The sequence below is a fragment of the Monodon monoceros genome, unplaced genomic scaffold (assembly GCF_005190385.1).
Source record: "Monodon monoceros isolate NGI ecotype Baffin Bay Population unplaced genomic scaffold, NGI_Narwhal_1 Super_Scaffold_18, whole genome shotgun sequence".
Taxonomy (NCBI): Eukaryota; Metazoa; Chordata; class Mammalia; order Artiodactyla; family Monodontidae; genus Monodon; species Monodon monoceros.
Genome location: NW_021703774.1, coordinates 45,001,134 through 45,020,103, shown reverse-complemented (window position 1 = coordinate 45,020,103; position 18,970 = coordinate 45,001,134). Strand labels below are relative to the sequence as shown.

At 40.5% G+C, this 18,970-nt stretch overlaps 1 protein-coding gene across 1 annotated transcript in view; it reads right to left on the bottom strand.

Moving 5' to 3' along the window:
* Positions 1 to 1,243: 1,243 nt before the first annotated feature.
* Positions 1,244 to 18,970, bottom strand: part of COLGALT2 (collagen beta(1-O)galactosyltransferase 2) — a 69,891-nt gene continuing 52,164 nt past the window's right edge. The window contains exons 8-11 of the mRNA XM_029230991.1: positions 17,825 to 17,957; positions 16,579 to 16,706; positions 7,241 to 7,447; positions 1,244 to 5,743 (exon numbers count right to left, since the gene is read on the bottom strand). Of these exons, the coding sequence (XP_029086824.1) occupies positions 5,467 to 5,743; positions 7,241 to 7,447; positions 16,579 to 16,706; positions 17,825 to 17,957 (745 nt within the window). The 3' untranslated portion in view covers positions 1,244 to 5,466. The remainder of the gene's footprint in view (positions 5,744 to 7,240; positions 7,448 to 16,578; positions 16,707 to 17,824; positions 17,958 to 18,970) is intronic.

Sequence of the window (18,970 nt, the reverse complement as noted above, 5' to 3'; positions counted from 1 at the left end):
CTCAAAATGGATTAAAGAACTAAATGTAAGACCGGATACTATAAAACTCCTAGAGGAAAACATAGGCAGAACACTTTTTACATAAATCACAGCAACATCTTTTTGGATTCGTCTCCTAGAGTAATGGAAATAAAAATAAAAAAACAAATGGGACCTAATTAGACTTAAAAGCTTCTGCACAGCAAAGGAAACCATAAACAAAAAGACAGCCTACAGAATGGGAGAAAATATTTGCAAATGATGCTACTGACAAGGGATTAATCTCCAAAATATATAAACAGTTCATACAGCTCAATATCAAAAAAACAAACCCAATCAAAAAACGGGAAGAAGATCTACATAGACATTTCTCCAAAAAATACATACAGATGACCAGAAGCACATGAAAAGATGCTCAACATCACTAATTATTAGAGGAATGAAAATCAAAACTATAATGAGGTACCACCTCACACTGTTCAGAATGACCATCATCAAAAAGTCCACAAATAATAAATGCTAGAGAGGGTACGGAGAAAAAGGAATCCTCCTACATTGTTGTTGGGAATATAAATTGGTACAGCCACTATAGAGAAGAGTATGGAGGTTCCTTAAAAATCTAAAAATAGAGCTACCATGTGATTCAGCATTCCCACTCCTGGGCATATACCTGGAGAAAACCATAATTGGAAAAGATACATGCACCCCAGTGTTCATAGCAGCAGTATTTACAATGGCCAGGACATGGAGGCAACCTAAGTGTCCATCAACAGATGAATGGATAAAGAAGATGTGGCACATATACACATATATAATGTGTATATATATGATATACACACACATATATTACACAATGGGATATTACTCTGTCATTAAAAAGAATGAAATAATGCCATCTGCAGTAACACAGATGGACCTAGAGATTATCATACTAAGTGAAGTAATCCAGACAGAAAGACAAACATCATATGTTAGCGCTTATATGTGGAATCAAAAAAAAATGATACAAATGAACTTATTTACAAAACAAATAGACTCACAGACATAGAAAACAAACTTACAGTTACCAAAAGGGGAGGCGGGGATAAATTAGGAGTTTGGGATTAACATATACATACTACTCTATATAAAACAGATGACCAAAAAGGACCTACTGTATAGCACAGGGAACTATACTCAATATCTTATAATAACCTATAACGGAAGAGAATGTAAAAAAAGTATATATTCACATACATATACACATATATAATTGAATCACTTCACTGTACATTGAAACTAACATAACATTGTAAATCAACTATATTTCAATAAAAAAATTTTTTTTAATTAAAAGTTAAAGAGAAGGCACCATTTTCTATGTAATCTGTTAACACAATGTACTAAAACCTATCATTTCTCTCTTTTCCAAGCAGGCAAAAACAAAACCAAAAACAACATACTGGCCACCACTGGCCAGACTCTTCACCCTTGTCTCAGCCACCCTGCTCGATTTAGGGAATGCCATCAGCCCACTCACAGGGAGTCCCCTCCCATGTCACTGCTCTCTCCTCCTGGCTCCCCTCCCACTGACACATTTAATCAGGAAGTCTCCAGGGAAGGAAGGTTCTCTCTGAGATAACAAACATCGCCACAAAACATAAAATGTGGGTGAAATGATTATTTCCAAGGCTGCCTGTGCTGAGGTTTCTGAACAGATCATCCATGACATGCTATTTTATCAAATGACCAGCCTCACTTTAACTCTCACTTTGTCATTAGTTAAATCCTCACTGAATTAATTTCTTGTCAGTCATAAAGATCACTTACTTGGAAAGAATGTCTTGAAAGCACATTGTAGAAGCCTCTTGGGAAAACTCACCTTTATCTTACAGTTACTAATTAGATGGATTTGTTCCAACTGTAAGTGAAAATATTCCCATGTGTGTAGCTGAATGGGAATTTTGTTTCCGACACCAGCATTTTACTGGAAATCTCTGCATTGTCTGTCAGGAAAGCAACGAAACTTAGAATTCCCCCCAGAAACAACGGCCTCTGCATTCGTGAGAATAGTCTGGAGCAGGAGGGTAGCCGCCTTGCCGTCATTATCGGCTCTCAAGACTGTTTCCTGTCAATAACCCCAACACATAGCTGACTCTTTGGTCCTACCCAGCTCCCCATTACTCCCTAGTAGGCCCTTCCACAGCCCCAAACCCAACACAACTGTCACATTCCCAGCAAATCTGCCTCCCATGACCCCATCCTCAGCAGAACCAGGTTCCCTGGGTCCTATGGCCCCTTTTGTTCCAGCCTCTGAAAGAAAGCCATCCTGCTTACATGGCTGCTCCCTTGGACCACAGATGCCACAGCAGTAGGGATCTTTTCTAGACCTCTGAGCATCTCAGTGCCCAGCACAGGGCCTAAAACAAGGGAGCGCTCACACCTGGTTTTTGAGGTTTTGGGGGAGCCTGAGCTGAAATACAGGGGGTCATTGAGGCCAACATGGGTTCTCCTTTTTTTGCCCCAAGATAAATCTCTTTGGCCTGGGACAAGCATTTCAGTATCTTTTGATGAATGGATAGATAGGCTGACCAATAGCACAGAAATGCAAAATGAATCCTCCGTCAATCACCCTCCCACTGGAGGCCTAGAATTCTTTTTGGCTTACCCACCTCTCCAGCAGTCTAAAACATATCCCACTGGACAGGAAGGCTGGTGACCACCCTCTGTTCTTTGCCACAGGGATTGCACAGCAGTGACGATTACCTTTGGCCTCTGACATCCTTGGCCGGTGCAGACCTGGAAATTCCAGCAGTGTTGGCTGTTGACCAGCGTTGGAGGAACCAATGAACAATCATAGAGTTGCACGTTTTTAAATTTTTCACAAAGTGCTCTAGAAGGCAAGTAGTTTATCACTTCCCCACCCTGAAATGACAGAGCATGACAGACAGTGTAGGATGCTGGGATGCTGGCTCTTGTTTTCCAGAGTTCCTGGAGCAGGCCCCAGTGAACAAAGCAAGGCCCGTGCAGTGTGTCGTCTGCACATTGTACACACTCAGTCCACGCTTAGCAGCACCAGCACTGCTGAAGTCAGGGCCGGCCATCCAGAAGATTACACCTTGGATCTCAAGATCCAGAGAGGGTTTAACTTCCAGAGGCAGACAGCAGGTGCCATGACGGAGGCAAAGTCCTCTGACACCGCAAAGGTCTAATGTCTTGACTTAAGGCTAGACGGGAGGCAGGAAAGAATAATGAGGTCAAGGAATCCCTGGATTGCTGAAGAGATGACCTTCTAAAGAAAAGCTGCGTCTGCAGCTCACAATGTTCACAATGAAAGAACACTGCTTGGGATTCTAGACCTGAGTGGAGAAAAGCAACGGCTGGGCTAACAGAGCCAGAATTTTATTCACAGTAGAACAGTCCTCATCTAAAATTCTAGAATTTATGAACAATGTCTTTTAAGAATGAGAATTAAAAAAAAAAAAAAAAAAGGGAATTCATAAACCCACCAGACCAGCTGACAGGGAAAAAGAAAAAAAAAAAACCACCAATGTTCTCTATGAAACATAACCACACAAAAATTAATTAAATCTTCCTCTACTCCCAATACCTCAGCCTCCACCCACCCCTTTAAAAAAAAACAAAACATGAAATTCACACATATCTGCACACACTCAAATACGCAAATGAAGTACAGCATACCCAAGGAAACCTTAGGAATCGCCTAAGGGTTTTTCACTAGCTCCCCAGATGCTCTGTTTTTCTAGACAAAGAGTCAAGCTCTGATAGCTATGTCTAAGCAGTAAAAATCAGGCAGCTGAGATCCCTTCCCTCAGTCTCCTGGCTTATTGGTCAATGCAGAAGAACCAACCCTAAGTCAAGAGGGAAGGCCAAGGTTGGTGTTCTGTGGAAGGAAGCTGCCGGGTTGTCCTGCAGCCTGGGGCCCTCATGGGGAGCAGGAAGCTTGGTGCACCCAGCAAGGCCACCAACGGGTTCTGCTCCAAAGCATGAAGCTCAGAGTCAACACCCAGGACACGGAGAGAGGAGCGTGTGTGGACAGGATGCTTGGGGAGGGGATTTCTGGAGACCAAGTTTTACTGCTTGCAGGCATGAGAACAGAAACCTAAAACAAACCATCATGAGATATCCAAGGATCACAGATTGTGGAGCTGAAACAGATGATGTAGTCCAACTCTGCATTTTACATAAAATCCATTTATGAAGAAAGCAGAGAGGTGGTCTGCCCAGGATCCTGACTCCAAGGCTTCCCTGGTTGTTGGTCTAAATCAGTTGATCAGTCCATTGTTTCTAACCAAGGTCTCTCGCCTGAGGTGGAGAATCATTTGTTTCCAGAAGGTTAGAATCTCCCACTCAACAGGCCTCCTTGTAAGAGTCAGGCTGGGAAATGCAGAAGAACCAGATTCTGGAACCAATGTGTCTACACTCACCACTTCCCAGGGGGCAATAAAAGCCTAACACATATGTTTCTCTGCCTTATCCTACAGACATTTCCCCCACATTTTGTAAAATAAATAATTCAAAATAGAATGAAAATCCCAGGCAAGGACAGTTTCTGGCCTAAAGATGTGCTCTGCCTCTTAACAGTGACTCATAAAACTCACACCTGCAACTCACTCCCAGGCTCAGGGTGGAGAGGACAGTCTGACGTGCTGGGGCAGCACATGAACCCCCCGGGACAGCAATTACACACCAGTCCCAGCCCCTTATATATTAAATTTATCTTCATAAATAGAGCATCCCAACTCAAGCGACCATAATAAAGAAAGCCAAAGTTTGAGTGCTTTCCTCAAATATCTACACAAACCCTCAAATATCTATGAAACTATATGCTCATGGCAAAATGGACACCTCTTCATGGGAGCTTCAATGGCCATGATAGTCAAATGCCAAGTCACACACAGACCCAAATACCCATCCCTGTTGGATAACGGGGACTAAGATGAAAAAGTCACTTTGTAATAAGGCTCACGGCAAATGCCTTTAAAGAAAAAGCCCAATTAATTTGATTTTAAATGATCTGATTCCCCCTCCCCCACACCCCGAACTTGGAACATACTCAAGTTTTCAAGGTCACATCTATGACATAAAATGGGCCCACTAGACCAACAGATGTGGTCCAGTTGACTTGGCTGCCAGGCCTACCCATTTATTGACGTGATAGTGTGGTGATCACCTTTCCCTTGGACGAATCTCTGAGCCATGCTGTTCAACCTCAATGTGAGAACCAGTATCATATGGGTAATGAACTGAGGGACAAGGTGTCTGGATTGAAGTTCATCTTAATGGTTGCCATAAAGCCTATTTTCTAGCCATCTAGGAAATTTGGGTTTAGTTTCCCTATTCTCTTCCCCTGTCAAAATATACTAATTTTGATCAATCACATTAGACCACTTTGGTTAGATGATCGTGACCATGAAAAGAAACTGGAACAAACACATCAACAGCCCATTAGGAAAACCAAAGGGCAGTAAACCCCCCATGGAGCCCTCATAACTCATCTCTCGAAGGCACAGTGTCCAGGGAGGTTGGCGGTGGCAGGGCCTCTGTGTTCTTGGCATTGCGGTAGATGTGACCTTGCTTCCTGGACTTCCAGGCATGTGTCCTGTCCCAGTCAGTGGCCACTGTCTCATTGTCCCAGATGGTTGAGGTCTCCGTGTCACTCAGATACCCTGGCTGGCCTGTGTAGTGTGTTGGGTAGATGAGCAAGGGTTCTGCAGAGAAGGCTTTCAAGTCCCTGGATTCGTAATGCTCCATGTACTCAGCACTGAAAACAAGAGGTGTACAGGTGGGTGAGGGGGCAGGACACTTACAGAACAGGGGAAAAGAGCCCCACTTGTTATCTCTTAAATTCTCACAGATTCATTTGATTATTTTTCAAGTTGTGTTCCTGTATGGAAAATTTTAGTCTACGAACACAATACAGTTTTCTTTAAAAGCTTTCAGATGGTCTAAACAAATGCACAAAGAAAAAGGTCAGGATGTTTCTGTTGTATTTGGATAGACTAGTTTAAAAATGAATTTCAGGTCTTATTCTAAAAATTAAGGATTAAGCTCTGTTGGACCATAATAATAAATAAATGTGATCACTTTGTAGAAAAATGCTCTGTTCCTGGATTAATAAATTAGACGGCTGGGAGCTGGATGGCAATGAAGGGTTGAGTGATGTGGTGTAGGCTTGGAGGCACACCAGCATGGCTTTGCATTCCAGCGACAAGTGAGTGTAAAGTGGAGGGATGACTTGCCCTCCCTCCCAGGGCTCCTGTGCAGATTACATGAGGTGACATCTGCTTGGCTGCTAGGTCTCAATTTCCTTTCTGTTGAGGGGATGATGATTGACCTCCATGTTTATGTTGGGAAGCAGAGATAAAAATCAGTCTCCGACATGTTGTCCATCTTTACTGAAGACAGGAGACAAAATGAGCAAGATGCAGGACAAGAACACTCAACTGCTAACATGAAGACCATCTAGGGAGGAATCACCCAGCAACTGAGAGAAGAAGCCAAGGTTAGAACCTGGTCTTCTGCTCCAGTAATGAATTTAAGGAAGCACTGATCAAGCAGCTATTATGTATAGAGTTTGGACTAGGCTCTAAGGACACAGAGATAAAAGATGGTTCCTGCCTCAGGGGCTCATAGGTTATTGGGGAGACTGACACATAAACCCATAATTTACCATGCCCTTGATAAGCACTACGTCAGAGTGAACCCCCAGGCTACAGGAACTCTAGCATCACACTGCCTTCTTCTATGGACACCTTGCTCAGAGGCCACCTCCACTCTCTCTGAGCCTCTAACACATCTCTGTGATTGCAGGTATCACAATATATCACAATGACTGTTCTCGAGTCTGGGTTCCCGACTAGCCTGTGAGCTACTGCCTGGCCAACAGTACACTCAATGAACTAAGAAATGAACAGAAAAATCTGAGGTGTTTAGGAAGATGACCTTCACCTTGAGGTGTATATGGGTTTATGGAAGTAAGAAAATCAGAGATGAGAGGACTGAGCAGATTACGTCCAGTTAAACTACCCGCTGGGTATTAAAGAGGACTCCTATGCAAGACTCACCATTTCTGCCTCATCTTCCCCATCTGTAAAAGGGGATAATCACTCAAATCGGCCTCTCTGGGTCATGATTATGGAAAGATCACTTAGGAAAGTAGTACCCCTTAAAATATATTAAGTATTACCCAGAAACCAAGTAGCATAATTGATGAATGGATTGTGCTCAAGGGATAGGCAGGCAGTTCAGGGTAACTCACACAGGATGCTTGTTGTACATGATTGGCAGAAACTCATCCACTGGTAGCATCTTCCCAAAAGGATTGGCTCCAACAAGCTTCTGTGCTCCTTCCAGAGAGATGACATAGCCCAGAGTCCAGTAAGAATAGTCAGCTTCGACCAGATTTACCACATTGGGCACAGCTTTCTCTGGCTCTTTTAGTTGCATCCTCTTCCTGCCAATATAACTAAAAGGAAATGGGTGGAGGAGAAAATTCCAATTTTAGTATTAGACATCCATAAGAATGGAGCACAGCTTTGCAGACTTTTGAAAGCTTGGACCAAGTGTGTCTTATTTAAATGTATCACACAACAAGGCACATCACATCAACCATGGCTGTCATCTCCCATCAATGGGGCCATTTCTGTGGCTCCACTTATCAACATCCCAACTATTCTTGCCTAGCAGACTGTTGTAGCGTGAAAGTTGAGATGTAGAGATTAAAAGACCTTTCAGAGGTTCGAGACAAGATGGCAGAATAGGAGGACTTGAGCTCACCTCCTCTCACAAAAACACCAAAATCACAACTAACTGCTGAACAACCACCAACTAAAAAGACTGGAACCTACCAAAAATGATATTCTACATCCAAAGACAAAGAAGAAGCCACAGCAAGATGGTAGGAGGGGTACATTTGTGATACAATCAAATCCCATACCCACTGGGTGGGTGACCCACAAACTGGAAAATAATTATATTGCAGTGGTTCTCCCACAGGAGTGAGAGTTCTGAGCCCCACATCAGGCTCCCTGTTCTGGGCACTCTGACATTAGGAGGAAGAGCCCCCACAGCATTTGGCTTTGAAGGCCAGCAGGGCTTGATTACAGAAACTCCACAGAACTGGGAGAAACAGAACCTCCACTCTTGGAGGATGCACACAAGGTCTCATGCACAGTGGGACCTAGGGCAAAAGCAATGACTTCAGAGGAGCCTGGGGCAGAGCTACCTGATGGTCTTGGAGGGTCTCCTGAGTAGGCAGGAAAGAGGCTGTGGCTCACTGTGGTGACAAGGACACTGGTGGTGGAGGTACTGGGGAGTATTCATTGGTATGAGCTCTCCTGGAGGCTGCCATTTTGACACCAAGAACTGGCCCCACACAAGAGCCTGTAGGCCTAAAGTCTTCCTGAGCCCACAGTTGCCTCCAAACACACCCCTTGACACAACCCTGCCCACCAGAGAGACAAGACCCAGCTCCACCCACCAGTAGGCAGGTACCAGTCCCTGCCACCAGGAAGCCTGAACAAGCCTCTAGACCAGCCTTGCCCACCAAGGGGCAGACACCAGAAGCAAGAGGAACTATAATCCTGCAGCCTGTGGAAGACAGACTGCACAAAAAGTTAGACAAAATGAGATGGCAGAGGAGTACATTCCAGACGAAGGAACAAGATAAAACCCCAGAAGAGCAACTAAGTGAAGTGGAGATAGGCAATCTACCTGAAAAAGAATTCAGAGTAATGATAGTAAAGAGGATACAAGATCTCAGAAAAAGAATGGAGGCACAGACTGAGAAGATACAAGAAATATTTAACAAAGGACTAGAAGATATAAAGAACAAAGTTGAACAATACAATAACTGAAATGAAAAATTGACTAGAAGCAATCAATAGTAGAATGAATGAGGCAGAAGAAAGGATAAGTGAGCTGGAAGACAGACTATTGGAAATCACTGCTGCAGAACAGAATAAATAAAAAAGAATGAAAAGAAATGAGGACAGTTTAAGAGCCCTCTGGGACAACATTAAACTCATAAACATTCACATTATAGTGGTCCCAAAAGGAGAAGAGAAAGAGAAAGGGCCTGAGAAAATATTTGAAAAGATAATAGCTGAAAGCTTCCTTAACATGGGAAAGGAAGCAGTCACCCAAGTCCAGGAAGTGCAGAGAGTACATAGAGGATAAACCCAAGGAGGAACATGCCAAGACACATAATAGTCAAATTGAGAAAAATTAAAAACAAAGATAAAATATTAAAAGCAATGAGGGAAAAGCAACAAATAACATACAGGGAATCCCCATAAGGTTATAACCTGATTTTTCAGGAGAAACTCTGCAGGCCATTAGTGGCATGATATACTTAAAGTAATGAAAGGGAAAAAGGTACAACCAAGCATACTCTACCCAGCAAGGCTCTCATTCAGATTTGATGGACAAATTAAAAGCTTTACAGACAAGCAAAAGCTAAGAGAATTCACCAGCACCAAACCAGCTTTACAACAGATACTAAAGGAACTTCTCTAGGTGGAAAAGAAAAGGCCACAACTAGAAACAAGAAAAGTATGAATGGGAAAGCTCACCAGTAAAGGCAAACATACAATAAAGGTAGGAAATCATCCACACACAAATATGGTATTAAAACCAGCAATCATGAGAAGAGGAGAGTACAAATACAGGATATATGAAATGTACTTGAAATTAAGAGACCAGCAACTTAAAACAATCTTGTATTTATATAGACTGCTATATCATTGTAACCACAAACAAAAAAAAATCTACAATAGATATACACACAAATAAGAAAAAGGAATCCAAATAAAACACTAAAGATAGTCATCAAATCACAAGAGAACAAAAGAGGAAAGAATGAAGACCTACAAAAACAAATCCAAAACAATTAACAAACTGGCAACAAGAACATACATATAGATAATTACCTTAAATGTACACGGATTAAATGCTCCAACCAAAAGACATAGATGGGCTGAATGGATACGAAAACAAGACCCATATATATGCTGTCTACAGGAGACCCACTTCAGACCTAGGGACACATACAGACTGAAAGTGAGGGGATGGAAAAAGATATTCCATGCAAATGGAAATCAAGAGAGCTGGAGTAGAAATTCTCATATCAGAAAAAATAGACTTTAAAATAAAGACTATTACAAGAGACAAAGAAGGACACTACATAATGATCAAGGGATCAATCCAAGAAGAAGATATAACAATTGTAAATATATATGCACCCAACATAGGAACACCTCAATACATAAGGCAAATGCTAACAGCCATAACAGGAGAAATCAATAGTAACACAATAATAGTGGGGGACTTTAACACTCCACTTACATCGATGGACAGATCACCCACACAGAAAATCAGTAAGAAACACAGGCCTTAAATGACACAACAGACCAGATAGACTTAATTGATATTTATAGAGCATTCTGTCCTAAAGCAGAAGACACATTCTTTTCACGTGCACATGGAACATTCTCCAGGATAGATCACATGCTGTGCCACAAAGCAAGCCTCGGTAAATTTAAGAAAATTGAAATCATATCAAGCATCTCTTCTGACCACAATGCTATGAGATTAGAAATCAACTTCAAGAAAAAAAAAAACTAAAACAAAACAAAACACACAACGCATGGAGGCTAAACAATACACTACTTAATAATGAAGTGATCACTGAAGAAATCAAAGAGGAAGTCAAAAAACACCTAGAGACAGATGACAATGAAAATGCATTGATCGAAAACCTATGAGATGAAGAAAAAGCCGTCCTAAGAGGGAAGTTTATAGCAACACAACCCTACCTCAGGAAACAAGAGAAATCTCAAACAACCTAACATTACACCTAAAGCAGCTAGAGAAAGAAGAACAAACAAAGCCCAAAGTTAGTAGAAGGAAAGAAATCATAAACCTCAGAGCAGAAATAAATGAAATAGAGACAAAGAAAACAATAGAAAAGGTAAATGAAACTAAAAGCTGGTTCCTTGAAAAGATAAAATTGATAAAACGTCAGCCAGACTCAACAAGAAAAAAAAGGGAGAGGGCTCAAATCAATAAAATCAGGAATGAAAAAGGAAAAGTTACAACCAACTCCACAGAAATACAAAGGATCACAAGAGACTACTACTATCAACTATATGCCAATAAAATGGACAAATTCTTAGAAAGGTACAATCTCCTAAGACTAAACCAGGAAGAAATAGAAAATATGAACAGACCAATCTCAAGTACTGAAATTGAAACTGTGATTTAAAAACTCCCAAACAAAAATCCCAGACCAGATGGCTTCACAGGCGAATTCTATCAAATATTTAGAGAAGAGTTAACACCTTCTGAAACTGTTCCAAAAATTGCAAAAGAAGGAACACTCCCAAACTCATTCTATGAGGCCACCATCACCCCGATACCAAAACCAGACAAAAAAAGAAAATTACAAGCCAATTATCACTGATGAACATAGACACAAAAATTCTCAACAAAATATTAGCAAACAAAATCCAACAAGACATTAACAGGATCATATACCATGATCGAGTGGGATTTATCCCAGGGATACAAGGATTTTTCAGTATCCACAAATCAGTGTGATACACCACATTCACAAACTGAAGAATAAAAACCATTATGATCATCTCAATAGATGCAGAAAAAGCTTCTGATAAAATTCCACATCCATTTATGATAAAAACTCTCCAGAAAGTGGGCATAGAGGGAACCTACCTCAACATAATAAGGGCTATATATGACAAACTCACAGCTAACATCATACTTAATGGTGAAAAGCTGAAAACATTTCCTCTAAGATCAGGAACAAGGATTTTCACTCTTGCCACTTTTATTCAACATAGTTTTGGAAGTCCTCCACAGCAATCAGAGAAGTAAAAGAAATAAAAGGAATCCGAATTGGAAAAGCAGAAGTAAAAAAAAAACTGTCACTGTTTACAGATGACATGACTCTATACATAGAAAACCCTAAAGATGTTACCAGAAAACTACTAGAGCTCATCAATGAATTCTGTAAAGTGACAGGATACAAAATTAATACACAGAAATCTGTTGCATTTCTATACACTAATAACAGAAGGTCAGAAAGAGAAATTAAGGTTACAATCCCATTTACCATCGCCTCAAGAAGAATAAAATACCTAGAAATAAACCTACCTAGGAATGCAAAAGACCTGTAACTCCAAAAACTATAAGACACTGATGAAAGAAATCGAAGATGACAAGATATACCATGTTCTTGGATTGGAAGAAGCAATACTGTCAAAATGACTACACTACCCAAGGCAATTTTCAGATTTAATGCAATCCCTATCAAATTACCAATGGCATGTTTTACAGATTTAGAATAAAAAATCTTAAAATTTGTATGGAAACACAAAAGACCCTAAATAGCCACAACAATCTTGAGAAAGAAAAACGGAGCTGGAGGGATCAGGCTCCCTGACTTCCAGCTATACTATAAAGTATGCTACTGGCACAAAGACAGACATATAGATCAATGGAACAGGACAGAAAGCCCAGAAATAAACCCACACACCTATGGTCAATTAATCTACAACAAAGCAGGCAAGAATATACAATGGAGAAAAGATGTCCCTTCCATAAGTGGTGCTGGGAAAACTGGACAGCCACATGTTAAAGAATGAAACTAGAACATTCTCTAATACCATACACAAAAATAAACTCAAAATGTATTAAAGACCTAAATGTAAGACCGGATACTATAAAACAGAGGAAAACAGGCAGAACGCTTTTGGACATAAATCATAGCAATGTCTCTTTGGTTCCACCTCCTAAAGTAATGAAAATAAAGACAAAAATAGACACATGGGACCTAGTTAAACTTAGAAACCTTTGCACAGTGAAGGAAACCATAAACAAAATAAAAAGACAATGTACAGAATGGGAGAAAATATTTGCAAATGATGTGAACTACAAGGGATTAATCTCCAAAATATACAAACAGCTCATGCAGCTCAATATCAAAAAAACAAACCACCCAATCCAAAAATGGGCAGAAGATCTAAATAGACATTTCTCCAAAGAAGACATACAGGTGGCCAAAAGCACATGAAAAGCTGCTCAACATCACTAATTATTAGAGAAATGCAAATCAAAACTACAATGACCTATCACCTCACACCAGTTAGAATGGGCATCATCAAAAAGTCTACAAACAATAAATGCCAAAGAGGGTGGGGAGAAAAGGGAACCCTTCTACACTGTTGGTGGGAATGTAAATTGGTACAACCACTATGGAGAACAGCATGGAGGTTACTTAAAAATCTAAAAATAGAACTACATATGATCTAGCAACCCCATTCCTGGGCATATAATCTGGAGAAAACCGTAATTCAAAAATGTACATGCAGCCAATGTTCAGAGCAGCACTATTTACAATAGCCAAGACATGGAAGCAACCTAAATGTCCATTGACAAAGGAATGGATAAAGAAGATGTGGTACACATATACAATGTAATATTACTCAGTCATAAAAAAAAATGAAATAATGCCATTTGCAGCCACATGGATGGACCTAGAGATTGTCATAGTAAGTGAACTAAGACAGAGAGAGACAAATATCATATGATGTTACTTATATGTGGAATCCAAAAAAATGATACAAACGAACTTATTTACAAAATAGAAACAGACTCACAGACTTAGAAAACAAACTTATGGTTACCAAAAGGGTAAGGTGGAGGGGAGGGATAAATTAGGAAGTTGGGATTAACACACACACACTACTATATATAAAATAGATAATCAGCAAGGACCTACTGTATAGCACAGGGAAATAAATATACTCAATATTTTGTAATAACATATATGGAAAAGAATCTGAAAATTATAACTTAATCACTTTGCTATACACATGAAACTAACACAACATTGTAAGTCCATTATACTCCAATATAAAATAAAAATAAAAAACATTTCATGACAAAAAAGGTCTTTCAGATCATTTCCCAAAGATGGTATAGGATTTCTAGCTGTGTTTACAGTGGTTGGAAGGGGACAACAAAGGCCAGATGTGAGAATCCTGAGTTTGCTTTCAAGTCCCCAGAGTTTCAGCCTGGGGACTTGATATTTTCTGCACAGTTCTCCAAATTCTTGTGGTAAACACAAGACAGAAAATGCTTTGGGAAGGATATAGTCCACAGTAAAAGACCTAGGAAGCCAAGAGTAGCCCCAAGGGGGTTTCCTCCAGGGGAGAATGAATGACAACACCTGCCTGGCTTTCTCCCTCTCACCCAGCTCTGCCTATGCTTCCTCCTGGGTCCTGTCTTCCATGAACAACTCCTGCAACACAGGATGTACCCTCAGCCATTCCTACCTTCCCCAGTCTACTCATGCATCTGTGATCCATTACTTTTGTCTGGAGCCTAGTTGTTTCCACTTGCCTGGACCAAGTTGAGGAGGTCCAGCTTCCTACCTGCTAGGTAAAGTTGACTTGCTCTATTTTGCCCTAAAACTGTCTCTTTCAACATTCAAGGGATCCCACTTATCGAAACATCCTAGGATTTGTAGAATAAGTCTATGTTCACCTTCAGTTCTTCTGAGGACAAATATACCTGTCTCTCAGCCAATGTCTGTTCAGAGCAAAGAGCCTGAATTTCTCTCATGTACCAAGTGGAAGAGAAAATCCTACTGAGCACTTGAGATGTGGCCAGAGTGACTGAGGAACTGAGTTTATACTCAATTTATTAATTTTACTAGATTCAAATTGTAATTAAAAAATCGAAGATGTGTAAAATAATATTTTCTGTTAGACAAAATGTATTATTTCAGTAGGACTACAGTTTACTTCAACAGTTGAAAATTTAGCAGCTGTATTGACATGTGTTATATGCATGAAATACATACTGAATTTTGAAGACAGTATGAAAAAAGAATATAGACTATTTCATTAATACTTTTAAAATATTGATATGTTAAAATAATATTTGATATGTTGGATTCAATAAAATGTATTATTAAAGTTAATTTCACCTATTTTTATCTTTTTAATATGATTACTAGAAAACTTTAAACGATGTTTTTCACATATTTCTACTGACATGCTGCCCTAGATGATTTCAATGGCTTGTTCTATTCCTCCCACTTACTATTTTCTTTTCCTGGAGAAACTTAACACTGCAGTCACAGACAGTCTATCTGGTTTCATGTTTTGAGTTCAAATAACATTTGCTTTATTCATTTCAGAAAATGAGATGTGAAAAATTTGAAACCACTAATTCTTTATGATTACATAATAGATTTCAATGAAATATTTTGACTTGATCAGTCCCGGAAATTTAGGAAACATCTTTTTTTCCTGTATCCTTACCAGGACAATAACTTTTCTTTCTTGGATCTGTTGGTACTTTGTCCTGAGAAACGCATCAACCAAATTGGAAGTGAACTGGGATGTATGTCACCTCTAAGCCTTAGACTGCCCAAGTCCAGTCCTCTGTGATTCCAAGGCTTAAGTGAAAATCACCTTTGCACATGTCATGTAAGCATAAAATAGCTTTCGGGCTCCATGCCTGTGGGGCCTTAACCACAGGCTGCAGAGCCATAGATTCAGAAAGGCTGAGGTGCGGGGACTTCTGGAGGATTTTAGGAACAATGATCTGAAGAGACAGTGCAGAATCTAATCACATGACAGGGTGCCAGTCTCTTTATTACATAGTCCTGGGTCTATTTCCCACAGGTTACTTGAGCCATTACTGGGTTTCTTTTGAGCTCAGAATGGTACATTTTCTAAGAGAACAAGTATTCCACCCAGGCCCACAGTTAAGTTTCCCTCCAAGGATGGCAGGAGCAGGGACAGCTTGTCTGCTGCAGCTGCTCCAAAGGAACAGCCTCTGATTTGATGAAACTGCCTTTGACACACAGCTGGGAAGTGAACATAATGCTTGGGAACTTTCTGCCTCATTGGAGGGAAGTAAAAAGTGTCATCTTAGCATAAAAAGAAAAAGAGAGAGCTCAATTCCCAGAGGTAGCAGACAACGAGCATTAACTAAATTGTCAGTTTGGAGCCAGTACTCCCTTGATGAGCCTGGTTTTTCTAAGACAGCCTCTGAGCCTCCACTAAGCCCAACTTCAGTGTTCTCCCTGTTTGCACAGCTTCCCTCCCCAACAGGAGCTCTCCCACTGACCTTCCAAACCTCCCACACCATCAGAGGCTACAGAGGAAACCTGTTCTCCTGGGAGCTGAGGCTCAAGTGTGACACAGGAACCTTGCCCTTGAATGGGTCCTCCCTCTACATACTCCTTCCATGTACCACACTGGTTCATGAGTGGATTTCTACTGTGTTCCCAGGTGAACACTCAGTCTGAAGGCCCCTGATCTGCAGGTAGACTCCAGGTCTCAAAGAATCTCCCAAAGTTTCTTTCTCACCCTGAGGAGCATAGAGATGCAAAATCCAATGGTTATCCCCTACTCACTTCTTGTTTCTGGGAACATTTATGGAGAGAAAACCAGGTAAGTGGAAGCTTGAGCTGCATCTCCTACGAGCTGGGGCTCTCTGCCCCTTGGAAAGAACTGAAAGCCTCTCAGTACTCTTTGAACAGCTTGTCATCTTGTCACTCACATCAGTTCCCAATCCAGCTGGACTCGATCAATATCATCCATCAGCTTCGTGAGCTTCTTCTTAAACTGATGTTCAAAACGCACATCATCCTCAATAACAAGAGTCTTCTCCAGCTCTCGGTCAATTACCTGTAAAGGTCAGTGGGAAGATACCTTATGAAAAGTTGATACTTATTTATCTAATAAAAAATAGGTTATCAAAAAGTCAAAAGTATAGTAGCACAACATGTAGTAGCTCATAACTGGAATCTAAGCAAAAGTCCATCAACAGTAAAATGGATACATAAACTGTGGTGTATTTACAGCAATGAGTGTAAATGATCTACAGTTAAATGCAAAGTTATAGGTGAATCTCACAAATGTAATGTTGAGAGATTGAATGGAACCACATGGTGTGTACACATAATAAAAGGAAAAATGTAGACAAAATTATTCTGTGCTGTTAGAAGTCAGGAGAGTGGTCACCCTTGGGGAACTGATGGCTAGGAAAAAATGCAGAGAAGGGCTGTGCTTCTGGGGTGCTGGTAACCAGTTTCTTGATGTAGGTGCTGGTTAACCTGGCTGTATTATTTAATTTGTGAAATGTCGTTGGCCAGTATCTTATGATCTACATATTTTTTCCTATAAAATTTAAAGTTTATCTATAAAACAAAGTTTCTTGAATAAAAAAGATAGGCATAGACTGGATCATTAAAAGGGAGAAGGCCCTTTCAAGAGGACTTTCTTTGGGGACTCTCTTTTCTTGTGGGAACTGACCCTTAACCAAGAACCCCACACTTTAATACCACCCCTATCAATGTCTGATCTGTAAGACAGGGGTTCAAGTCCTGGCTCTGCCCCTTCTTGCCTGAACGAGATAACTATTTTCTCTTGGGTAAAATGGGCCCATCTCTCCTAACCCATCTCACATGACTTCCGGGTGATTTCTTATACTGAGTCACTTAATAAATGATGACATGCTAGATAAACACAAGGCATCCCTACTAAGGATGAGGGTGCATCACTAGGAGTGTGGTCCCCAGAACGTGGGTGTCTTCCCCTAGCATCATCCCAAGTGGCACCAAGGCTATCCTTCCTTGTTTGTCACTGGCCTTGTGTCAGAGGGAGACATAAGGCAATGACAGCTTCCAAGCACACTCCCAGAACAGTTATGGGTTCACTTTATATCTGGCCCCAGTTCACCTACAAGGTCCCACTCCCCTTCCTCCTCATTAAAGAACTGCACATTGAAATGAAGCGTTATTTACCTCTTTCCAGACAGAGTAGTGGCTAAGGAAGCAGCCAATTTCACCCCTAGTTAGAGGCCTGGAGGAGTAGGGATCTCGATATCCTGGCAGCATTTCAATATTCAGGGCCTTCAGCTGGCTTGTGTTGAGTGCCCTGCAAGACAGAACATGCCCCAAAATTAACAGGTTGAGAGGTCCCCACCACAGAAGCCAGAAGGAAGAGTTCTGCATATTCCCCGGAGCCTTTCTGCACACTGAGAAGGACTCCTCATGCTTCCCATTATTCCTTAGGAGCTCCTCAGGGTTAATGTGTTGTGGTAGCATTATGAGCTTTGTGAGGACAAGAAAGAGTCTTATACTTTATATACCCCTCGCAATGCCCGACACAGTTCTTAAGTGTCATCACTATTGACAACTTTGAAAAGGTATTTTCCTAGTGAAGGAGAGTGGCTAACAGAAAGCTTAAATACTATTAAACACTGGAAGGGATGAGGACAGGAAGGAATCAGAAGAGAAATTGTGTGCATGTGTACATCTTTCCTTTGGACATAAAAAAGGTTAAAGATAAAAATGCAGAGAGAATCCTGTAAGCAAGAGAGAAGTGACTCACTACATACAAAGTATTCTCAGTAAGATTAACAGCTGATTCTCATCAGAAACCATGGAGGCCAGAAGGCAGAAGACTGATATATTCAAAGTGCTGACTGAAAGAGACTGTCAACCAAGAATTCTATATCTAGTCAAGCTAGGCTTCAAAAATGGAAAAATTAAGATATTCCCAGATAAACAAAAAGAGTGTCACTAGTAGATCTGCTCTACAAGAAATACTAAAGGGAATCCCTTGGGCTGACACGAAAGGAAACTAGACAATAACTCAAATCCACATAAAGAAAGAAAAGCACTGGTAAATATAACTGCATAGGTATCAATAAATACAAATGATGTAAGTGTTCTTCTGTTTATAACTTTTCCCCTTATCTGATTTAAATTATAGCTGCATAAAGCAATAAGAGCAAATAATGTATAAAGAACATTATGTATAAAGAAATAATTTGTGTAACAATAGAACAAAGGGGGGGGAAGGAATGAAGCTATATAGTAGCTAAGTTTTTATATAGTATTGAAGTTGGTATTTTTTTATTGAGGTATAGTTGACGTATAACATTA